General features: G+C 42.1%; 1 protein-coding gene across 1 annotated transcript in view; it reads left to right on the top strand.

Annotated features, from left to right (window-relative positions):
* The window catches only part of dph6 (diphthamine biosynthesis 6), a 118,933-nt gene that overhangs the window by 24,995 nt on the left and 68,038 nt on the right, over positions 1 to 25,900 (top strand). Inside the window, exons 4-5 of the mRNA XM_072457998.1 lie at positions 15,472 to 15,545; positions 17,534 to 17,652. Coding sequence (XP_072314099.1) covers positions 15,472 to 15,545; positions 17,534 to 17,652 — 193 coding nt within the window. The remainder of the gene's footprint in view (positions 1 to 15,471; positions 15,546 to 17,533; positions 17,653 to 25,900) is intronic.

The raw sequence follows: 25,900 nt of genomic DNA, 5'->3' as shown, positions 1-25,900 counted from the left end.
GTGAAAATAATTGCAATGAAATCCCAATTGAAATATTGTAAACCATAATTCCTCCGCAATTATGATTTATAGAAAAATCTTTCAGCTCTATTTGAGAATGGATGTTGGTTTTAGTTGACATTAGCGCCGCGTAGACAAGCATAATATAGCGTTTATAACTACACGGAAAAAGTTTAAATTTCACCAAACGCATTGTTGAATTTTGGTAATTCCAGTTTAAATTTTGAAGTCAGAATATGCTAAATCTGGCTGGAACGTAGCATAAAGCCCAGCAGCACACAAAGTGAACTATCAGCTGAACGGTCTTGTCCCACTGGAAGTCCCAGGTTCCATTCCCTAAAAATGCAAACTCGACGACCCCTAAATTGAGTTTGCTTGTTTCCCTGTTGGTGCGCAAGCCTGCTAATCCTCCAGTTTGGTACTCCTGAACTAGATTTGGACTCAGATCTGCAGAGAGATTCCTGGGTGCAATGCGGTCGCCCACTGCTCCTGAAAGGTTAAACCCAAAAGAACTGAAGGCTGCACGGATCAAATGCATACAGCAGGGGTGTCCAAACTTTTTTTCACCAAGGGCCGCATTTTGAAACTTATTTGTCAAATAACAAAGTGAATAATTAAAAATGTAGCATTTTACATTGTTTTGATTCCTCCACACCTTTAATAATACAAGGAACATTAATATTAGGTTGGTATAACGTCAAAATGCTTGAACGTTTCCTATTTTACAGTAAATTTTACTACTTTTTGATGTTTGGACCAATTTAGCAGGAAGCCGGAGGGCCAACAAAAATTGGTCTGAGGGCCGCATTTGGCCCCCGGGTCGTAGTTTGGACATGCCTGGCATACAGGATACATAGTCAGTTAACAGCAGGGTGGCGCAGCAGTTAGCGCTTTTGGCTCACAGCAAGACGCTCCTGGGTTCTGCATGTTCTCCCTGTGTCTGCATAGGTTTCCTCATGCAAACATGTAGGAACCTCTGAAACAAGAGAATCTCGGTGGAATCTTGCTTGGATAAACTCGTCTGAACATAGGAATTACCTCATATACTTATTCTCACTTGTACTTGGTTCTAGCTCAGTTTAATCCTGTTCTAGACCTGGTTTGATCCTGTTCTGGCCTGGATTATGTGTAGTTGTAGATGTAATCACAGTTTTAATGTGTTTGTAGTGTAACCTGTTGTCAACTTTTTTGAGAACTATTCTTAAATATGTTTTCAAGTATTTGTAACCGTACATTACAGTGTCGTCCTTCAGTCCCCTGACATGTTTTTCCATGGTGGTGTGGACTACTCCTCCTTTCCTGGCCTGCTCAGATGGGCCTTTGTGCGGGCTGTAGCCATAGACGCCTCCTCTCTCCACTCTGCATGGCACTGGCTAACCCTAAGTTTATAGAACCTTATAAATCTGAGAGGAAACTGGTGAAATGTTAATCTGCCCACTGTTTAACCCTGATGCATTTCAAAGTTTTCCAGCTGTGGGCCATGGCATATTTATGCTGGTGTTATACGGCCCAAAATGGCTCTGTCACTGCAAATGAATCACTGCAATAAAGAGTGTGTGCATAGGTGCAAATGTTAGGCTACAGGTCAGATTGAACATTTTTGGGAAAATCAAACTTTTCCATCATTGGGAACCCTTTTCCATATCTTGAACTGGAGTCTTTTGCATATTTAAGTTGATGTGGACATTGTGGAAGACGGTTAAAGAACTGTACATAAAAAGTCCACATCTCATCGCTAATGCATTCCCAGCATTCTAATATTCACCGCAATGAGTTTATAAGTACTTTTCATTAGTCTCTGAGCCCAGAGCTTTCACGGTAAAGCTAACAAACATTAGCATGCTAGTGGTGACTTCCTGCTTCTCTGAGAATAAAACACATGCAGAGAAAGCGCTGTGGTCTCACTTTCCCCTGAATAGATGCTTTTACAATATATCTGTACTGGGGTTGAACAGATTTTACTTCATAACATGCAACAAATATGGTAAAAGCATAATCTCAGCTAATCAAATATTTAAATAGTTTGCAATGAATTTAGTTATGGAACTCGGACAGAGCAGCTCATGCATCAAATGTGAATGGTGTTTAATTTGTTGCGGCCCTACTGTACATCATTTTATAAGATTGGTATTTATTTAAAAAAAAAAACCTGAATTAGAAAGAGAAAAATGAACAGTCTGACTGGTCAGATGGCCAAAGTGTTTATGCTTTAGGGACTTGAGACGCGTCCTGTCCTCCTCTTAGCGTCCTGTCCTCCTCTCATCGTCCTGTCCTCCTCATCGGCCTGTCCTCCTCTCAGCGTCATGTTTTCCTCTGAGCTTCCTGTCCTCCTCTCAGCGTCCTGTCCTCCTCTCAGCGTCCTGTCCTCCTCTCAGCGTCCTGTCCTCCTCTCAGCCTCCTGTCCTCCTCTCAGCGTCCTGTCCTCCTCTCAGCCTCCTGTCCTCCTCTCAGCGTCCTGTCCTCCTCTCAGCGTCCTGTCCTCCTCTCAGCCTACTGTCCTCCTCTCAGCCTACTGTCCTCCTCTCAGCGTCCTGTCCTCCTCTCAGCCTCCTGTCCTCCTCTCAGCCTCCTGTCCTCCTCTCAGCGTCCTGTCCTCCTCTTAGCGTCATGTTCTCCTCTCAGCGTCATGTCTTCCTCTCAGCGTCCTGTCCTCCTCTCAGCGTCCTGTCCTCCTCTCAGCGTCATGTCTTCCTCTCAGCGTCCTGTCCTCCTCTCAGCCTCATGCCCACCTCTCAGCCTCCTGTCCTCCTCTCAGCCTCCTGTCCTCCTCTCAGCGTCCTGTCCTCCTCTCAGCGTCCTGTCCTCCTCTCAGCGTCCTGTCCTCCTCTCAGCCGCCTGTCCTCCTCTCAGCCTCCTGTCCTCGTCTCAGTGTCCTGTCCTCCTTTCAGCGTCCTGTCCTCCTCTCAGCATCCTGTCTTCCTCTCAGCGTCCTGCCCTCCTCTCAGCCTCCTGTCCTCCTCTCAGCGTCCTGTCCTCTCAGCCTCCTGTCCTCCTCTCAGCGTCCTGTCCTCTCAGCCTCCTGTCCTCCTCTCAGCGTCCTGTCCTCTCAGCGTCCTGTCCTCCTCTCACCGTCCTGTCCTCCTCTCACCGTCCTGTCCTCCTCTCACCGTCCTGTCCTCCTCTCACCGTCCTGTCAACACCGGCGTATCCCTCACTCATCTCGTCTTTTCCACGCTGGACACACCTGCCGCACCTCCTCATACCACCACGTCGCGTTTCCTCTCGCCATCAGCCATTCCTGTCTCCGCACATGTTTGTTTTTCTACTTGCGTCGCTCTTAAACCTCGAGGACGCGGTGAATCATCTCCGCGGCACAAAGGAGCAGCGCATCTCTCAACAACCACTTCACCGGAATCACTCCGAGCAACAGGCAAAGTATTTTCCAACTACGTTCTACCCGTGTTGGTTTTGCTAATACGTTTGCAAAGCCGCATGGCCATTTGTAGGCTTTGCTAAGCTAGTACAAGGTTTGGCACAGGTAGAGTATTGAAATATAGAGATGATGTTAAGAAAACAGGGACTGGCTGGTTTATCTAGCTGTCATTTATCGAGCGTGCTGTCTGCGAGCGTGACTCTGATCGGAAGCAGCGTGTATGAATGTGCAGAGTGAATGATCGATGATGGTCCTGACAATGGCGCGGATTGGCTTCCACATTTCTGTCGGTTTACCTCACGGCAGCTGAGATAGATATTAGTTGCAGATTGGTGGACAATAAAAATAAATAAAAACATTACAAGATTAGATTACATTTGCAGTTCATGTTTTAATTCTGCACGTTTGAGAAAAGACTGAAATATGAACTGCTAAACTAATACAAGAATCTTATAGTTCACAATTACTGGGTTATACAGGGAATAAGATTGGTTGTTTTGGCAAATACTTATTTGCAGTCTTTGCTAAATTTGACCATTCAAATGAAAATGTTTTCTCAAGATCTTTAGAAACTTGTAATTGCTAGTCCTGTCACAATAATACTATATCTACTTATTGTTTCATGGACAAAACAATACTTTTTTGGGCTCAGTATACATAGTCTACTTTTTCTTTTCCCAAGTGAGAAATATTTATCATTTTTAACATATGAGTTGTATAAGGTCGAATTAGTAACGTTTAGGACTCATTATATTCTCACTTCATTAGTATTTTTTTGTCATATTTTTTACTGCAGCTTTTTAAGAATGGTGTACATTTAGAAAAACATTTACTGAGATTATTCTGGGATTATTCTGCTTTTAGGGCTTTTATATATTGTACTTTATATGTGTGATTGTGACATGTAAATAATAATTTTGTCAAGCGTTTCATATTCAAGCAAAACAAAGGGAAATAAAGTACTTATGAGAGAGCGCGGTCCATTGCGGCCGGTCCAGGCCAACCTTACACATCCCTGTGTTATGTCAACATTCCATTAGACGCCATGCTTCTAACCCTCCTGACCATGATCCCATTCTACAAAATGTCTTCTCTGTATGGGAACAAAACCCGGACAATGACATTACACGAGCTAATGGTTTTAAGCTTTAAAAACCACGCCGCGTCCACTCACTTACTTGATCGAATTGTCACCGGGGGATGGGCGCAAAGATACAAGGTGTTGATGGTGTACCGCCGTGCCCTTGAGCAAACCACTTTCATTAATTTCTTGTCCGCCTCCCCCGTCGCAGCCCAAGTCAATCATCTAAAAGGAATCAACAGTTATGTCACGGCTATGGAGCGGCTTCCAGATTTGAACAGTCTTATTCAGATGTATTTTGGAAACCCACCATTTCTCCGAATGGGGCTTAGCATTGTTCTGGGGTTGTAATTAAGAAATCACTCTGACAGGCATTGAGCGAGAGCCAATGAGGCTTCCAATGCAGTCCATATGAATATTGAAATTTTGATATTTGATGACGTTCTAATTGTCCCGGTTGCCATTAAGGACTTGTGAATAATGCGCTAACTCAGTGTGAGGTAAGTGGAAATATGTTATTGTACTTTTGAAGGTGATGGACAGAATAATAGCACCCCCTAGTGTGCAGCGTAAATGAGCTAAAAGTTCACACTGACAGGAAAATGAATTTAAAAAAAAAAAAAAAGATTATTTTGCAATGATTTGTCGTTCTCATTTTAAATTAATTCTTATTGGAACTTGCATTTATACTTAGACACATCAAAACTGGGACTAAACCCGGAAAATAAACTAGGACTAGAGGAGAACCAAAGTAGGTCTACATCACCTTAACACAAAACCAATCAGGACTAGAAGAGAACCCAACATCAAAGTCAACATCATGACACAACAATCAGTCCATTTTTATAATTTTTGTGGTTACAATTCTACCCACATTTTTGTTGGTTATTCCTAGTTTAGTCTCGCTCCTGTTTTGGACCCGGACCTTGTTAAAACTGCAATACTATAGTTCTGTTTTAGACCTGGTTTATTCCTTGTTCTTATGTCCTTGTATGTTTCAGTCCAATGTAGTTCATGTGTTTTTTAATCATTTATTTCTGTCTGTTTCTCATATTTCATACCTGACAGTTTGGATTTCTCACTTATAGTCTTCTTCAGAGTGTCACGTGATGTTGCTGTGACGTGTCTTGATAGCTGATGGCACTGTCTTCACCGGTTAAGGCAGGACAACAGCGCCATCTGCAGTCCAAGGACAGTATCACTGGTGTGCTAGAGTACAAAGGCACCCTCGACCCGGTTCGTAGTCCCGTGGGCACATCTCTGTATTACAACTGCCTTCTTAACCCAGCGACGATGTTTTTTGTCTTCTGTCCCAATGATGATAGCTCCTCCCCTTCCTTAATGCCACATTGAGTCGGTTTTGGGCAGTTTTAATTATCATTATTATAAGTTTATTTTTCATCGTCGATTCATTGTTACTGCCTTATTATACTGTCAGGTAAGAAAAACAAACAAACTCTGATTTAGAATAAATAATTACAATTCAACATCGAGTAAGTACCATTTATTTCCGATTAAAAATAATTATCCAGATTATATTCCTGTCATATTTTACTAGAACTGTTGAATATGCTTATTGCCCACCACAGGCTTGTTTTATTGTCTATTCTCTTTCTGTATATTATCAGTAGTCCCATACTTTGACTAAAGACATGTCAGTGACAACATGAAAACATGATTTGCTCCTCTTTTCGCCAAGATTAATTTATGCATGATTCCCAACTACAGTATACTACGCGCGTTACCTTGATGGAGAGCGTAATGGTTTCTTTGTGGCTCCTGTCCACAGCTTTTATCTTCCCCTGGCTGATTAATAACTCGGGCCTCTCCATCCGTTTGCTCCAGAGATGCTCCGATGTGGGCGCTGCGTCAATTTAATGAATTTGACAATTAGTAACAGAAGCTAACGACTGCATGGGGCTAAGTACCGCGCTGGACATGGTCGGGGGCTCCATCGCTCAGGGCCATAGATCCACATTAATAGCCGGGGCCAGTTCTTTGTTTAGCTCCTGCACTGTTGCACATTTGAATGCCAGGATTAGTCTCCCCTTTGGGCAGTGCAGGATCAGGTGAGGATTCTACTGATGAACCAGGGTCATTAAAAGCACAAATGTCACAGCAGGGAGAGAGCCAAGAATCATGGAGTGTTTGTAGGCCAATAGAGTCCTAATGACCTCTGCGCTGATGTATGTATATGTTCACTTCATTTTCTTCTTTTTCTTCTTTCTTTTATCATACATATACCACATTTCATTGAAATATCTTGTCCTATTTTCAGATATGCTCAAAATAAACAATACTGATATTTTCTCCTCTACACAAGAGCACTGGGACACAAAAACAGCCCTGGACTCTTGTCATTCCTATACCAATGCATGCTACACCAGCACTAAAAATAAAGACAGCTTAAAGAAGGACTGGGCAGCAAAACTCTGTTCCTATTTGGAACTGACCAATAAGTGCAGGTTTGCAGGTACTGGTACTGAAAACATTTTTTTGCTCTGGGCCAACTTTTGGTAACTTGACTTTAAATGTCCGCGTCAATGAGCCAATAATGCACAGTTCAGACATAACGCAGGTGTGAGTAACTTCACAAAGAGCACAATGTCACATTGGCATACATGTGCCCAAACTCTTATCCATTAAACAGAGGAGCTAAGAGACGCCTTGAAATTATGTCCACTTGAATTGTGTGTGTATAAATGTGTATAATATGTGTGTGTACACGTACATGAACACGTATTTAAAATGAGATTTCATCCTCCTAAAACTAAATATGTTGTTTTCTGTCAATACTGGCTGGGACTATAGGTTTGATTCTGGTTCTTTGCTCCATTTTACAGGCAACATGAAAACATGAAAACATTTTTTTTGGCTGCACTCGTTCCACGTTTTGCAACCTGACAAAAATGTATCATCTAAAACCTTTTTACTGTTTACGTTGCCACAATAAATATTGCCATAATTTAATTTCGATACATCCCTAGTTTTGAAAAACATTCATTGATAATGAATGTTCAATCAAATCAAACTATTATTCCACTCTTCAATCTCCTTCTTTCTCTCTCTGTATCTGTATCTGTATCTCTCTCTCTCTCTCTCTCTCTCTCTCTCTCTCTCTCTCTCTCTCTGTATCCTCTCTCTCTCTCTCTCTCTCTCTCTCTCTGTATCTCTCTCTCTCTCTCTCTGTATCTCTCTCTCTCTCTCTCTCTCTCTCTCTCGCTCTGTATCTCTCTCTGTATCTCTCTCTCTCTCTCTCTGTATCTCTCTCTCTCTCTCTCTCTCTCTCTCTCTCTCTCTCTCGCTCTGTATCTCTCTCTGTATCTCTCTGTATCTCTTTCTGTATCTCTTAATTTGCCTCTTTAGGACGTGAACGTTGCATTGTGGGAGCAGGTTCTCCTCGTGTCAGTACAGAGCTGGCCCCTCAGGCGAGTACCTAGAATTACATGAGTGTGCCTGCAGCGCCCTCCTGCTCAAATGTTATCTGTCCAACATAATTACCGTCACAGCCTATACATTTACCTGGGATATACAGTACGTAGCCTCGCTGTTTGGCCACTATATTAGGTACACAGTGAGAAATGGAAATGTGTCAATCCATAAATCTAGCAACAAGATGGTTGAAAGTCGAGGTCAGAAAAGCTTGTCTTCTCTGAAAGCTCACAAATCACTCTGTTTGAATATCCCCCAGATTGTTGCATCACAGGTAAAAGTTTAAACTTCTCTTGCACACTCAAATTTTCTTCACAACAAACATATGGCTCTATTAGCATAACAGTTTCCTAAGGGTTACATTATTTTAATTCCCACGCCTGACAACAGGTAAACACCTCATTGGAAATGGAGGTGCAGTTTGTGTGTTTTCCAAATGTATAAGAGCGGCAACAATTTATCCATTAGTCGTGACAAGTCAAGTCAATATAAGCCAATATCAAATTTGGTGTATAATATAAAAAGTGTTACGATTATAGTGAGAAAAAAATATTTTCATCAAAAATGATCGTTATCGTCATATTTTGATCGTAATCGGACTATACAGATCATTGATGTGCTTGTCGGGTTGGGGCAGGCCAAGAAATTTTCATTTTTTTGCGGGGCGGGTTATAATATACTGACGGCTTGTTTCTCTGTAACTTTGAGTTGAATTGTAATAAAACAACCAGTATTTTGTATCTTAATATTTAGAGAGCATGTCTATGCAGTCGTCACTGTCCCCACTGTCCATGAGCTCTCTGTGTGAGCTGATTTACCTGTGTCTACCTTCCTCCACATCTGGCTCTGCTCCTGCAGCACTGAGAGCGAGTGAGTGGGAAGGAGAGAAAAAGCAAAAGAAAGACGTAAACACCCTCTTTATTATTAGAAGTTGGCAGATTAATTTGTTAAAATGTCTCATTGCTCACATGCAGATGTTGTCACCGTTACGATCCTTCAGGTGCTGACTCAAAATCGCAGTCCAAATGAAGCTACATTGCATTTCAATATGGAAACTTTTTAATAGGCCTAGACACGGGGCGGGGGTGGGACGGGTTGAAAAATGTATTCTCTGGGTGGGTCCGAAAACGGCAATATTGCCGCACCCATACATTTTATAACAAAGACCAATGCGTTATTGAATCAAATTTCTGATTTCTGTCAATAATACATTTGTAAATATTCTCAGTCACCCTATTCCTACCTTTATTTGGTTATATGTATGTAAAAAGTCTTGTTGTACAATAGAAATAATCATTTGACTATTTTACTCTTGGCCAAAAAGTGAAACGCTCTCACTCCCTCACTCCCTCGCTCCCTCGCTCACTCACAGAACATCCGTTATCTGATTAGCCGGCCCGACCCTGTTATGTGTGTAGCAACAAGCCTTGGGCCGGCCATGGATTCCATTTAGAGAGTATCAGAGGTTTACACGCTGTTGCCTTTAATCAGCGTGTTTATCAGCCAGAGAAAAATTGCAGAAAGGGCCCACCGGGAGGAGGAGGGGCAGGGGTTATCTTAAGGACCAGTAGCCAGGGAAATTGATAATGGTTACAAGGTAATTTAGTGAAAGGTTTGCGCGCTCCTCCGCTGCTTCTGGCCTGGGCATTTCGTCCTAATTACAAGCCTTGTAATGAACACTGAGGTGGAGGCATCACCGGTGTATGTAAGGTGTAGGCTGCATGCATGTTAACTATTGTAATGTTATACAATGTAAATATCATCTATCTAGACATCATCTATCATTTGCCATATTTCAACTTTTATTTAGTTGTTCTGTTTAAAATGTATTTAAAAGTGTCAATGTGCGATAGAAATAATTGTTTGATTCATGGATTAATTGAGAGAGAAAAAATCTCTGACTATTTGCCTACAGAAATAATGGTTGCAGCCTTACTTAAATACATTGTTTGCAAGGAAACTACATACCCTATGATTCATTGCTTAGTTTCAGTGCAAACAACATATTCTTCTATAGATTTTGGAATATTGCTGTGATGATTTGCACCAAAGGGATTTCAATAGGAAAAGTATCACACGCACAAATTCCGGCAGCAATTACAACTGCCAAGTGTGACACATTTCATGCCACATTTCTGTTAAATCCTTTTAGAAACAACATAAAACCTGAGGCCAGTTGTCCTGACAAAAGTTTCAAGCTTTAGTTGTCCTGTCCACACACAAGTGCCCAGTGCAGCTCACGGCAGTTTGGCTGCGCTGGAGGAGGCAGCAGAAGCCGGGGCTAAACTGAGACCAGCATCAGATCAGCAGCATGTGAACACCACTGGTTAACCCCAACTGTGACACAAGTGATCCTGCAATTAACAATGGTCCCATTTGAAACTTGGAGAGAAGTGTAGTCATAATGTATGATTAAATAGTAATTAACTACTGGATATTATTGGATGATAATATAATTTGAATTTGTTGATCTAATATTCCACAAATTACACTAAATTACATCTATTTGGTAACTGTTTTCCCCAGACCCTCCTGCTTTCAAAGCTAACTGCTACAAAATCAATTCATGATTTCATTCAGGGACCCTTAATTATTGCACAAATGCCAACAAAGATCTTTAGAGAGAGCCAAATTACCCCATATTAGACTGTGTGTGTTATAGGGGCCAGGCGCATCAGAAGTCTTGCCCGAAAGAGGATTAGCTTCACAACATCCCTAATGTGTGACTAAGCAACTGTGTCAAGGATAAACACAACTTTTGCAAAGCTGGATCAATTTTAAAGTGGACAATATTGATACAACCCAAACTTTTATAATATCAATATGGTCTTGAAAAGGGCTGTGCCAAAGATGAAAAGATGGACAGATCGTGATGTTAACTTTTGTCAATCTCGATGATAAGGTAAGCTATGAGCCAATCCTGTGGCAGTAACAGCGCATGGTTCTGAAGTGGAGTCTGCACACACTTGTTTAGGAGAAAGAACAGCGTCAAGGGCGACAACTTGTTTTTTTTTGTCTTCTCACATATCCACGCTTAGCCTTTTTACTTATCCATCCATCCATCCATCCATTTTCTGCCGCTTTATCCGGGGCCGGGTCGCGGGGGCAGCAGTCTGAGCAGGGACTCCCAGACTTCCTCTCCCCAGACACTTCCTCTAACTCCTCCAGGGGGATCCCGAGGCGTTCCCAGGCCAGCCGAGAGACATAGTCTCTCCAGCGTGTCCTGGGTCTTCCCCGGGGCCTTTTCCCGGTGGGACATGCCTGAAACACCTCCCGAGGGAGGCGCCCAAGAGGCATCCGGAACAGATGCCCGAGCCACCTCAGCTGGCTCCTCTCGACGTGGAGGAGCAGCGGCTCTACTCCGAGCTCCCCCCGTGTGGCCGAGCTCCTCACCTTATCTCGAAGGGAGCGCTCAGCCACCCGGCGGAGGAAACTCATTTCGACCGCTTGTATCCGCGATCTTGTTCTTTCGGTCATTACCCAAAGCTCATGACCATAGGTGAGGGTAGGAACGTAGACCGATCGGTAAATAGAGAGCTTTGCCTTTGGACTCAGCTCCTTCTTTACCACAACGGTCCGATGCACCGACTGCATCACTCCTTTTTACTTTAATATGCACAATTTGACTGAAAGTCCAGTCTCTCCTGCTTCTCATTCGCACTGCGCCGTCGACCCCTGCCTACATCTCCCTGTCCGTGATGCAGCCGCACATAGAGTCCTGCACTGGACTGACAGAAGCCTCGCTGACCACTCCCGCTCGGTCCTGAGTGCCCCTCTGCACCCGCCCACCCGAGAGATCACTGTGGATCCCAGCCTTTTCATGCATTTGACCCATCTGTCAATGTTGCTGGGGCATCTCCTCAGGAGCAGTGGTCGCTCGGGGACCCATCTCCAGATCTTTGTGCTAGGCTTGGACAGGACTACCTAATCAAAGCAAAAATCGAGATCGGTCAATTTTTTTTTTTTTTTTAATCTTGTCCAGTCCTAGTCCTGAAGGATTATGTAGTGTTGGGTGGTTAAATAAACACATCCAAAGTCATGTTTTTGAATAGAGAAAGTAAAACAAGTTAATTAAATCCATCCACACAACATTAAAAATAAATTACTGAACAATATTGTCTTCATATTTTCCTCATCTATTGCTCTTAAACACATGGAACCTTCTATCCTCCATCTTTGGGGAACATTAAAAATAGCATCCACATTTATCAGAACACGGCTCGTGCAGCTTTTATGAATGCACATATTTATATTTACATGTGTGTCACTGCGGATCAGGCCCGCCTTTGTGAGAGGAGATTGACGACATCTCAAGGCTGCGCCGGCGTCTCCCCAGCGCACACTTGTCGCGCTGTTTGTGAAATATGAATATGATATGAAAAGCAATTAGATTAGCCCTCAGCCATATTAAAGATACATGCCACTCACAGGCACAATGCGGGGTGGGGATGTCAGAGGATCCAGCTGGGGATGTGGGGAGAGCCGTGAGAAGGGCTGGGAAATGCACATGCCCAAATACAAATAAAGCTTGGGGAGTCGGAGTGTAGCCACATGTCTTTTTCATGCTTTTCTATGGGATTGTCAGTTTGGTACTGCTTGGTTTGAATGAATCTGGAAAAAATGACTTTCTATCAGTTTTTAACCATAATCCTCAACGAGATTTGGTGTTTGAACTCCATCTACTGGCTGCAGAGAGAGTTACCAAGAGTAAATAAACAAAAGCTACCTTTCCCCTGAAATGCTAATGCAAGCGTGCAGTTATAATGAATGTGATTTTGAGACAGAAAGGCTCAGAACAACTTTGGTGATGACTTACGGACTTAAAAACAGCACAGGAAATCTTGGAGCTCTACCTTTGCCGTTACATATCTGGCAAATTTGAAAGCAAATGTTTTTGTGAGGCTCAGAGAAGACAAGCTCGTAAACGGGATGAATGAAACCGCTTGCAATGTGCGATAACGACACGGCACATGCAAAATATGTGTCCTTTAAATTGCTGGCGACGCTTGCACAGGCCCAAAACCACACTCGACTCGTAGTAACTGAGAATCTGGCATTAACCTTCTGAGAACATACAATACAACATTTACGATCACACTGTGGTATGGCTCAAATTTGAATTGAAATGACAATAATCAACATGGGACTTAAATAAATAAATCGATAGGTCTATACAACCAAACCTCAATAGCGCGTCGATAGCTCAATGCAATAGTCAGTATCTCTAAATGCTTAATATATCACAATAGCACCAATGTTCTCAAATAGATTCAAATAATACAGTAATTTAAAAAGGCAGATTTTACTAATGCCTTCTTGTACCATATCAAGCCCAAAATTATACTTGATCTAGTATCGGTTTTGTCCCTTTATTTTGACTAGAAAATTAAGTACTTTTAAGAAATAAAACTATCAATATTGCAGTATTTAACAACCGCATTGCCACATTTTTCCAACATTGTGCAGCCCTACTGTGGTAAATGGAACAGATGCTTAAGATACTAATCCAGAAAAGTAAAAGGTTAATACTAATAAAGAAGATGATGATGGTGTAGTCTGCATGTTCTCCCCGTGTTACCGTGGGTTCTCTCCGGGTTCTCCGGCTTCCTCCCACCGTCCAAAGACATGTATGTGTTAGGTAAAATCGGTAACTCTAAATTGGCCCTAGAGAGTGAATGTAATGTCTGTAATGTCTATGTCTCTGTGTTAACCCTGCGACGAGTTGGCCACTGTCCAGGGTGTACCCCGCCTAAGGCCCGAAGTCACTGGGATAGGCTCCAGTCACCCGTGACCCCGAAAGGGAACAAGCGGTAGAAAATGGATGGATGGATGGATGATGGGTTGATACCCAGTGTGTGTGTGTGTGATGTGTACTTAACACAATACCATGATGGACTGAACACCCTCAGGGTTCAGAATAAGCGGTATCGCATCGCAAAATGCGACGCAATTTCTCTCAAATGCAATGCATTCGTCAGAAAAAAGTGTGTTTGTATCGCAGCTTTTGCGATACAAAAATGTGTGTTCAATTGTGTAACCAAAGCGCCTAAAAGTACTGATCACTCATCAATCGATCGTCAATAACGGCATGACACATGTAGGGACGCTGTGTTGTCATGACAAGTCCCGCTCCTGCTCAGATCACGAGTCTGAAAGTGGGAGGAGCCACGTGCGGTAAAGTTAGTGTCATATTCACAGATTCAGACTTCCGAGGTCAATAGCTCCTAAACGCAAAAGTCTTTGCAGATCATACACATGCCAAAATACTCATATTTACACTGCCAAGTGACTACGACCTCGTTTTTAACAATCAGATGCGTATTTTGGAATTCCGAATGTGCAGACGGAGCCGAGACAAGTGCTTAGAGACCGTCATCAAATGTGCAACCGGAGCCGAGACGAGAGTACTTAGGGACCGTCATCAAATAGCAAAACAAAAAATGGAATAGAACGTCAAATAGAGCGGTACAATTTGAATAACACATAAAATACACCATGATGGAAACCACAGCAACCTTTATTTTTCCATCAGAAGGCTTAATACATATTTTTTGTGAGTGTAATGACAATTAATATGTAAATGAGACTCCTGCAAATAGTCATCTGAGTGATGATGATATGGAAGAAAGTTGTAAATGAGGCCATCTGACTTTGTGTTGATTAATTTGTTCAACAACTAATTTTATTTGCAAGTTTTCTGTTTTATTTAAAGAAAACATGTTTAAAAAGTGTTTTAAAAGTTAATTAGTTAAGAGTTTTTATTAATAGAATGTTTACAAAAACATTTTGAATAAATAATCGTGTTCAATCGATATCAATGGAAAATATTGATTGTTGGTCACTTTCGTGTTTTGCAATTATCAAATTTTTATACAAATTTGGAAAAATTAACGGATTGTTTAGCAGCACCGCTATACTAGTGAAAATCCTTAATCTGAGCCCTGACCCTCCACACTGTATGCATCCTTTATTGTTGTTATATCTACAACAGTGAGTGTGTTGTTTCTGCTTGCTGTGTGTGTCCTGACCATATCCAGTGCATTGTGCAGCAGGAGGATATGGGCCGGCCCTGTTGTGCTTCATATCTCTACAGCGTAAACATCCCCAGTGTCACAGAAGAGTACGAAAGAGCTGCACCAGGCTCTGTGTTTGTTTACAAGAGCTCACAGAACACGTTTGATAAGTAGGATGTGGCCCTGTGGGAGATACAGACGTGTAATGAAAGGTCGGACAAATGATTTTGGCCAACCGGGCGTAATACTTCCCTGTACTTTTTGCTCAGATGAAGAAGCAGAATGTATGGAAGTTGGTTCCATTTGCATGCTAATGTTCTCTGCCCATTCAACAAGAGCTCAGACAAAAGAAGTCCGCTTTTTCATGGTTTTAATCAAAGGTTCACGATGTAACTTTTCTGGTGGACGGTCTACCCACTGCCTGCCTCTGTGTAAACTACAAGAATGAAAGGTTTCTGTGCTAAAAGTCAAGTAATTTCCACATATTGCTTTTGTAAAAACACTCATTTATCAAATCACGTGTTCCTCCCTGTAATCCATGATAACTTGTGTGTGTCTGTGTGTGTGTCCAGGAGAAGGAACATGTGGAGGCGGTGTCTGCCGGTGCCATCCTGTCCGACTACCAGAGAGTCCGTGTGGAGAACGTGTAAGTGTGTCCCACCTCCCCTCACCCGCTGCCTCTCGATGACGCACACGCCACATCCTCCGCCTGACCCCGTCGTCACCCAAACACGCATTCTGTTTACACGGCTTTATTTAGACCTGCTTTGATTTTTACGGCACAGTCTTATTTTAAGTTGATGTGTCATAAAAAAGTGCTTGGGAACGTTTTGAACTTTGTAAAATATGCCATACTGTGACGTTTGAGAGCAGCCAATAATAAAACTAAAAATAATATACAGTCATAGGGCAGCAGCAGTGGGACTAAACTGAGAACGGTCACGCGTCTTACCCTCGGATTTATGGTGGGACTTATGTATTAGTTTATGGCAATTCATAATTAACGTCAGGAAAGAAGCTGGACCTCAAACGAGACGGTCTGTCTTTCATAAAATAATGACAATAAATACGCTCTATGTAACTTTTATTGCATTGACTGGAAGTGTGATAGTAAACTTATGTGTCAATGAGGCGCTACAGGCTACAACTCTGCTAAATATTTACATTGTTCCTGTTCTAAAAACGAACATTTAGATAGATCAACCTGCTCCTGCGCTGCCTCTGAGCATCTGCAGTTACCGTAAGTGTGCTGTTAGCGCGGGCTGGGAATCACAGGGTCCCTCACGATGCCATACACGATTCATGCGATGATCAATATATTAGTCATGTTAATTTGCAATATATCATTATTTTTTAAGAACCCAATACATTTTAACAACCCACGACCTGCACAAACTCAAAATGAAAGACACACATTTTTAATCATAAAAAAAATAAGCAAAATGTCAAATGGTTTGCCTAAACCACTTTCCTTTCTTTAAACAAGCAACAAAATTGTAGTGTGTCACAAAACAAATCAGGAAATTACACTTAAAATAACTCATGGCGATACAGCAGCCCAGGATATCGATCACAGTATATCACAGTATATCAATATTTCAATATTTTGGCACACTTCTAATGCTAATGTTTCTGACGTCTACAAGGACAATGTAAACAAAAGCAAAAACTGGAAATGTTTTAACACTGTCCGGATCAATAAAATAACTTAAATGGACCCTCATTTTGACAATTTTTAGCACTTTCCTTGTTTAAATTATTGGTTTGAGTCGTCACTGTAATACACTTTTTCCGACGAAAACGTCACTCCGAGGTTCGAGTTCCGAGCTCCGAGGACGACTGGAACGCAGCATAAGCTCTGCACAGTCGCCGCAGCAACGGAGGAACTACTTTCAGTTTCCATTTTATCATACAAAAACACGTTTGGCAGCCCATAGTTCTGCCTCTCACTTTCACAATGTTATGTTTATTCAAATTCGAATGATGTCTGTGGATGATCTCAGTAGAGGCCTGTTACAGGTCAGATCTGTGGAGAGGCTCCCGTTCACAGTAAGTGTGTTTTTCATTTTATTTTATCAATAAAAACTATAACCAACTCCATAACGACTCCCTGGAGACGAGCAGGCTGGGTGCCCTTTAAGGTAAACTTTATTGTCTCTGTTAGAACATTTGTTGTGAGTCACTGCTTCTCCTGAGACATTGATCCAGGATCTTTGCCCGGAGTACCTAGCTGGAGGATAAGATCACTTAAATCCAAAGGCCTCCTGCAGTCTTTCACCAGTGTAGATGAAAACATTGGTACAGAGTAAATCTGTCGTTCTGGTGCTCGCCTGTTGTGCCAATGTAAAACAACACTTCAGCATATTACATTACACGCCAAACCTTGTGATCCATTTTTCATTTGAAACAATGCTCTTTTATAATTAAACAAGGCAGTGTGCGTGGTTCTTTGTGTCGCGGTTTCTTGGCGCTTGAATAAAGAGCTGTCGAGGTCACAGTTTGGCATTGAGCGCAGTTGTCCCTCAGATGAACCATGCTTTCTCGCAGAATGACAAAGACCCCTCCCGTCCTGCTTTGAAGCGGGTCAGAATGTGGCCACCGTCCCACAATGCCTTCTCCTCACCTGTCATGCAGATGTATGCGGCTTGGCCTGCAGCCCCTGGCCTACCTGTGGAGGCGGGACCAGGAAGAGCTACTGTCTGAGATGCTAGCGGCCAACCTCCATGCCATCCTCATCAAAGTGGCTGCAGTAGGTGAGTTCTGACTGTTGAATACAGGATGGGTGATACATCGGTTTCAGGATCTGTATCGGCCGATAAAATAAAAAATTGCTAATAATGTATACCAATATTTTTAATACACTTTCAAAGTTTGTCCTCGACTCATCAGATTTGTCTTTTTGAGCAGACAAATGAGTTAACATTTCCATAGAAGAGCGGCTAAAACATATGGCTGTATGTTTGGTCAATCATGCAACAGATTATTTCATATTTCAGATCAGGTGGGCGATAACAACAGAAATGTTTAAAACATGTCTTTAAACTTATTCAGGTTTAAATAGTAGGTGTGAAATGTTTGTATAATTACTCAAATACAGGAATATTCTTTTACACTTTTTGGAAAGTTTACAACATAACTTTGTTATATTAAATTTTTAATTGGCCCTTCAACAGCAACATTCATACTATTTCATACATTTTGATATATTGCCCTCTAACCCAGATAAATGCATTTAGTTCTTATTTTTACTTAAGTTTTCATTTGTGATTTCTTCAACTTAAGATAGATTTGTGGAGCTTGCTATGAATGTTCAAATCTAAATATCAGTATCAGAGCTGCAAGTCAATAAATACATAAACACATAAATACAATACAACACAACAAACAGCACCTCTTCTCCTGCCTCTTATGAACAATGTTTAAGGATTGGAATATTGTTAGCCTCAGCATAAAGGCCTATCATTTTAAATAAACTATTTAACTTAATAGTTAATAAACTATATGGTGTTAATAAGCACTAGTTGTTTAAGAAGCTATTAACCAAAAACATGTGTGTTAACAAATCATCTACACATTGTTTTTAAGAGATGTTTTTAAGGAACCTGATGTGAAAGCATTACCAGAAAGTGACATCCAATTACACCAACAGAGACAGCAGAGTCGAGTAGTCAGAGAGAGTAGAAAGAGACAGAAAAGCTCTATTTGGCCAATAAATTACTTTGGTAATTCTTTTGAGGGTGTAGATCTGTTCATGCGGTTTGTCTAAAGCATGTTTATCCAAACTGTGTTGCAAAAAAGCAGAGGGCGCAAGGACTTATAGAGCTATTGATACATAGTTTTCATTAATTAAAGGCAATTTGGGCATTCAAATGAATGGTGGAGGTGTTTGAATTTCTGAAAAAAGGAAATCTGAGCTCTGGCACTTTCATTTTCACAGTCCTCTTGGATTATGAATGTAACACCCCTGATGGCAACATAGGAGCGTAAACTGTTTTCCAAAAGCAACACTGCTGTAATCAACACTGGTAACAACACATTTTTAATAAAGTTATTCAAACTTTCTGATTCCAGTTGGTTGAAAGGAGTGAGATTCATCTGCCGCACAGAGAAATATTGAATAAGAGTTAGTCATAGTGTCTGACTTGATGCAACCTGAGTTTATTTACAAGTCACTCGATGTGCTGAGAAGAGCACGCTGCATTGTAGTCTGTAATTTAACTGCAGTCACCAACAGGAAACACAGGAACCAATCAAAAGAGACACAACAAAAGAGTCTAGACAGTGCAAGGATTAGATTCAGCCGCGGGCCTTGTTGGCTGCTGAAACAACAACAATGGGAAATATTTTAATGTAAAAGCTTTGCTTTATTGTTAAACCACTTACATCATTTAGGTGCTGTGAAAATGCTGTGTCTTTGGTTCAGCATTATTAAATTTTTACAAAAGTTTAGACCAGATGCATGCAGGCTGACAAGCCAACGCAGTACCTGCGTGTGACCTGTGCGTTACCTGCGTGTGACCTCTGCGTTACCTGCGTGTGACCTCTGCGTTACCTGCGTGTGACCTCTGCGTGTGACCTCTGCGTTACCTGCATGTGACCTCTGCGTGTGACCTCTGCGTTACCTGCATGTGACTTCTGCGTGTGACCTCTACGTTACCTCTGCGTTACCTGCGTGTGACCTCTGCGTTACCTGCGTCGTATGACCTCTGCGTTACCTGCGTGTGACCTCTGTGTTACCTGTGCGTTACATGCGTGTGACCTCTGTGTTACCTGTGCGTTACCTGCGTGTGACCTCTGTGTTACCTGTGCGTTACCTGCGTGTGACCTCTGCGTTACCTGTGCGTTACCTGCGTGTGACCTCTGCGTTACCTGTGCGTTACCTGCGTGTGACCTCTGTGTTACCTGTGCGTTACCTGCGTGTGACCTCTGCGTTACCTGTGCGTTACCTGCGTGTGACCTCTGCGTTACCTGTGCGTTACCTGCGTGTGACCTCTGCGTTACCTGTGCGTTACATGCGTGTGACCTCTGCGTTACCTGCGTGTGACCTCTGTGTTACCTGTGCGTTACATGCATGTGACCTCTGTGTTACCTGTGCGTTACCTGCGTGTGACCTCTGTGTTACCTGTGCGTTACCTGCGTGTGACCTCTGCGTTACCTGTGCGTTACCTGCGTGTGACCTCTGCGTTACCTGTGCGTTACATGCGTGTGACCTCTGTGTTACCTGTGCGTTACCTGCGTGTGACCTCTGCGTTACCTGTGCGTTACATGCGTGTGACCTCTGTGTTACCTGTGCGTTACCTGCGTGTGACCTCTGCGTTACCTGTGCGTTACATGCGTGTGACCTCTGCGTTACCTGTGCGTTACATGCGTATGACCTCTGTGTTACCTGTGCGTTACCTGCGTGTGACCTCTGCGTTACCTGCATGTGACCTGCGCGGGGCCTGCGCGCTGCCTGCACATTGCCAATCAATTGTCCAGATGACTACCGTTGAAAGTTTTTCTATGATGGATCACTCCTGAACAAATGAGGGATTACACTGACTTGGCTAAATAATTACTTGGCTAATAAAATCTTGCCATTTTATTTTTACAAAGACAAAAACAGAAAATGTTTTAAAAGTAAATCACTCACCGCACTCTGCACTCACCTCCCATATAAAAAGTAACCCTACCACTAATTTACTTGTTGGAAAGTTCTGAAAGAGTTGTGCTTTGGAAAACATGTAAAACCCTTTTTTCTTTTTGGCAAACGCATCAAAGCGACAAAGAAACCCCAAAAAGCGATGTGAAAGAATGGAACAGTAGAGGGAGACGAGCTTGAGCAATGCCCCAATCATTAATCTCTGGTTTTCAGCCGCATGCCGACTTGTGCCAGGGGCGAAACCATTGAAGCCATGAACAATATGAGAAGATAAGGAGCAGCACAGGAGAGGGCGGAGGTGTAACTGAAGCTAAGCGCTCTTTTGTTATTGGATGGCAAGCAGTAGGTGATTGCCCTTAAAATATGAGCTGTCAATATCTTCATCTGAAAACATGGCAATCTGCACTTTTGCTCTGGATCTATGGAGCGTGAAGACTGAGGAGCGTTTAGTTATTGCTTAAGCACGGGGAAAGGTGAACGCGGTGTGCTGAAACGCCCTGAGGATAGACGGATAGGATGACAGCCAGCAACAACAGTAGAACTTTTATTTTTTTAATATTCAATGGAGGTGTTCAATTAATCGCAATCAAATCAAATTGTGTAGCTGTAATTAACTAAATGCATTGGCTGTACTTTTTTAGGTAATGTAGCCCTGTACTTTAGACCTCTACCTCTAAACAATATTACCTGTGATAATGCTCCTGTGAACTGGACTGTGAACTGAAAACTTAATTTGAAAAACAATTGCAAATCTAATTGCAATTTGCAATACTTTAAAATTCACAATATTCAAAATATATTACCTGTACTTTACTCGAAGCAGACAATCAAACCTCTCCAGAAAGTCATAATCATGGCTATACAAATGCTTCTTATGTGCTAAGGTTTTCTGTAAGACAAAAGCTTCACTTTTCTATCAACCTTTTTGATTTGGTCCTAATTATTAACCCTTTCTTTGTGATTAAAATAACTGCATGTGGCCTGCACTCTCACTGTTGTAAACACTTCTACAATCACAGCTGAGCCTGTCCAGAGCCTGAGCCTGAGCCTGTGTCCTGAGCCTGTGTCCAGAGCCTGAGCCTGTGTCCTGAGCCTGTGTCCTGAGCCTGTGTCCAGAGCCTGTGTCCAGAGCCTGTGTCCTGAGCCTGTGTCCTGAGCCTGTGTCCAGAGCCTGTGTCCAGAGCCTGTGTCCTGAGCCTGTGTCCTGAGCCTGTGTCCTGAGCCTGAGCCTGTGTCCTGAGCCTGTGTCCAGAGCCTGTGTCCTGAGCCTGTGTCCAGAGCCTGTGTCCTGAGCCTGTGTCTTGAGCCTGTGTCCAGAGCCTGTGTCCTGAGCCTGTGTCCAGAGCCTGTGTCCTGAGCCTGTGTCCAGAGCCTGTGTCCTGAGCCTGTGTCCTGAGCCTGTCCAGAGCCTGTGTCCTGAGCCTGTGTCCTGAGCCTGTGTCCAGAGCCTTTAGCTGCAGAGACACGTGTTCGTCCTTCTCACTTTGCGTTCAGGCCACGGCTCATGTTCAGATCCTTCTCCTCCACAGTTCCAGCCTCACTGAGCTGCAGAGGCCGAACTAGCTCGGATTCATGATTGGCGGGCTGGGCTTTAGGTAGTGACCAATCAGATTAGAGGGATGACAAAGCACAGGTTTAAACACACTGGATTTCAGCTTTGAAACTGATTCGAGAATCCGATTGAACCAAAACGAGGATAACATCAACAACAACTTTATAATCAACCATCAGCATTATAATTATTATCAATAAAACCTATGTTTGATTTGACCATGTTTACCTCATATCAAGGGAATGATCCACGATGTGGAACAAACTCACATCTTTCATTTATTCAATTACATTTTTATTGCTGCTTGGTTTGGTGGAGTCTCCTGCTCGTCTCCCTGGACGTTGCCACAATTGATGGCATTTTGTGAAACATTCCAGGCAAAACAATAACACAGAATAGAAAGTTTCAGATCCTCTGCTAAAAATAATTTGTGCCCTTCAAATTTTTTATGTTTTTAATTGGTATTAAAATATCAGAAAACATCTTTATTAAATATCGTATTTCTCAGATGCATTTTAATCTACTCAATTTCAACCTGTATAATGTTTTTTTTTGTGCCTAATATTGATGCGATATAACTATCCGTCTTTAATGATCAGAGTTTGCCGTATGACCCCAGTTGCTGTGCATATCTTTTAACAGCCCTTCCATGGTATGCACTTGTCAGATCATTTATCTCCGAGTGTCTGTGGCGCTTTTTAACGGTTTGATGATGAATACACTTCAGGTCATAAATCATGTGATCTGGCAGATGACGCAAGTGATGTCATTTTTTAAATTGTCAAATGTTTTGGGGATTTTTACACTTAACGGGGCAAGTGAGCAATTTAGAAAAGATTGATTTATTGCACTATGTAATCAAAAGGTCAATACTACCATTACGTCAAAACTCTCACTTTGAACAAAAGTGATTATCAATATCATTTAGATAATTCCTTTTAACTCTATCATTTTGTAGTTTGCTTCACATCATTGAGGCATAAATTCAGAAGAATATTTTTCGCACAACAGTTTAATAACTCCCAATAGTACAATAGTTGTACTAATGAACTGAACTAATGCATTAGTTCAGTTTTTGAAGGATTTTGGATATTTTTGAATTGGCATTTATTCGTGTTAAAGGCGGTATGGACGATTTTTCGGTGATTTGAGAACGCAGGCAGAAGTGCACATGCCACTCCCCCGTGCGGATCGATACAACACACACGTGCGTTTGTTTATTAGCGCAACGGAGCGCATCACATCGCTCGTCTCCCGTAGATTTCTGTCCACTTCTGCGTCAGCTCGAACTGTCTTTCTCCGTCTTCATTTTGCCCCGTACACTGAGGGAACTATATTATGATATACGCTGCAGGTGAGCGATAGGTGCGTTTTATGATTGATACGTGGCAGGACTAATCGGCAGTCCACGCCACGAGGAAATAAGACTTAGATTTTTGCCCAAAAAATCGTCCATTCAACCTTTAAGTAAACTAATCTCAACCTTGTCGTCTGGGCCTCTGGAAATTAGATTATTATTTTTTTCACTGTTTGCCCCAAAGTTATAATATTGCATTTTAATGTGGTAATTTGATAGGCTTGATGATCACTTTTGGCAAAAGCGTACCGACTTTCTGGAACACCACCAAATGATGTCAGAAGCGATTTTTAGCTCCGGAGAGGGAGAGCGACTAAAAATGCATGGATCAAATGTGTGAACGAAACATATCACAACTCGAAATACATAGACAACACGACAAAAACCCAGATGAGTCAGTTTTGCATGCAGCAGAGGACATTTAAATGGAATAAAAGAAAATGAATACCAATGATATGTGAAGCTTTTACAGCGCCATGGTAATCATCCATTATTCCTTTTGCCAAATGACTCTTGCAGTGAAAACAAACACAGCTCCGACCTACCTCTGCTTAACCTCAATTGCTGTCGCCAACATTTCAACTTCTGCAAATTCTCTGCATTTTTTGGTGCCTCTGTTCCCCTCTGAGCGTTTGTGTCAGTGCACCGTGGTGTGTTTTGGCTACACACTAAAAGGGGGAAAAAGGAGATCTTATCGGGCTCTGACTCCTCACCTGTCCTGGGGCGCTTGTAATTAGAAAGGAGAGGAGTGGATGGAGGTATGAGCGCTTTGGGCGTTTTTGGCAGGGTTAGGGTAATTGCAGGTCTAAGCGCTGAGGTGTGCTTGTTTAAAGAGCTCAGGTGACCGTGCGCATACCTGCCGACAGACAGATAAAGATTTAAAAGGATTTACTCTTACCAAGCAGCTGCAGGAAAACAAGTCAAGCCAGGCCAAAGGTTAAGCGTCAAATCCCACATGACGGCCAAAACGGTGTATGATCCCCCTGCCAAGTCGGGATGGGTGGCAGGTAGAAATTAGCAGTGATTTGGTGTCTGAAAAAGATAGTTCAGAAGGTTGTGTGTTGTGTTGTCGACTTAAATGTTTTATGGCTACAAGATAACATAACAGGCAGTTATTCAATATAGTAACTGCTATAAATTGCAAAAAAGTTTTGCTTTTTACAATTTTGTTACTCAAGAGGTGTAAAGTGTATTTTCACTGCTGAAAGAAAGCAAAATGAACTGTGGCATCATTAAGATTACAAATAAAATGCAGTCTGAAGATTTTGAATTATATTGTCTAGTCAGAATACATGTACACAGAATACACTTTATACAGTGACTTATAGTATTCATTCCACAAACCACAAACCTGAATAAACTGTGATTGGCATTGTTTGTGAAAGAGCAACACAACATGGCACACAATTGTCAAGTGAAAGGAAAATCATGATTTCCTGATTTTAATTTTTTTTTCCCAAAAAACGGGAAAGTGCAGCATGCAAACTTTTTTATTGGAATCGCCTCACTGCAATTACAGCTAAAAGTCTCTTCGGGTTTGTCTCTACAGCTCTGCTCACTGACAGACTTTTGCCCATTCTTCTTTGCAAAACAGCTCAAGCTCAGTCAGATTTGATGGAGAGTATTTGTGAACAGCAGTTTTCAGCAGTTGTCAGATCTTTCTACAGATTCTGGATTGGATTTAGGTCTGGACGTTGACTGGGCTGTTCTAACACAGGGATATGTTTAGTTTGAAACCATTCCATTGTAGCTCTGACTTCATGTTTAAGGTGTTGTCCTACTGAAGTTGAACCTCTGTCCCACTCTCAAGTCTTTTGCAGACGCCAACAGGTTTTCCTCCAAGATTGCCATGTATTTGGCTCCATCCATTTTCCATCAGCTCTGAGCAGCTTCTCTGTCCCTGCTGAAGAAGAGCAGCCCACAGCCTGATGCTGCACCACCATGTTTGAGAGTGCTTTGTGAGATGTTCAAAGCTCGGGAAATCTTTTTACAACCTAACCCCTTAACATTCTCTCAACAAACCTCTGTATCCTTCACAGAACAGCTGCATGTATACTGAGATGAGATTACACACAGATGGACTCTATTGAATCATTAGGTCAAAATTCAGTCTTTTCAGCAGTCATCAGGCAACTTCTGAGCTCAATTGTTTGCACTTGTGGAAAAGAGGCTGAATATTTTTGCACCCTGCACGTTTTAGTTTTTTATATTTTACAATTTTCCCTAGACTAATTGTGTGCCACTTTGTGTTGCTCTTTCACTAAAAACGCCAATACAGTTTATTTTAGTTTGTGGTTGTGACACGACCAAATGTGAAAAGGTACCAGAAGTACAAACACTGTAGTTTGGTTCAATTAAGGGCTGTATGATGGGAAAAATATTCTATATATTCGACTGCTAAAACCAGACTAAATTAGTACTTTAATAACAAAAGTCATTGATACAATTTTA

The sequence above is a fragment of the Eucyclogobius newberryi genome, unplaced genomic scaffold (assembly GCF_026437365.1).
Source record: "Eucyclogobius newberryi isolate DKJ021-1_F unplaced genomic scaffold, fEucNew1.0.hap1 SCAF_21, whole genome shotgun sequence".
Lineage (NCBI taxonomy): Eukaryota > Metazoa > Chordata > Actinopteri > Gobiiformes > Gobiidae > Eucyclogobius > Eucyclogobius newberryi.
Note: the sequence above shows the minus strand (reverse complement) of the source record. Positions and strands in the feature narration are given on the sequence as shown.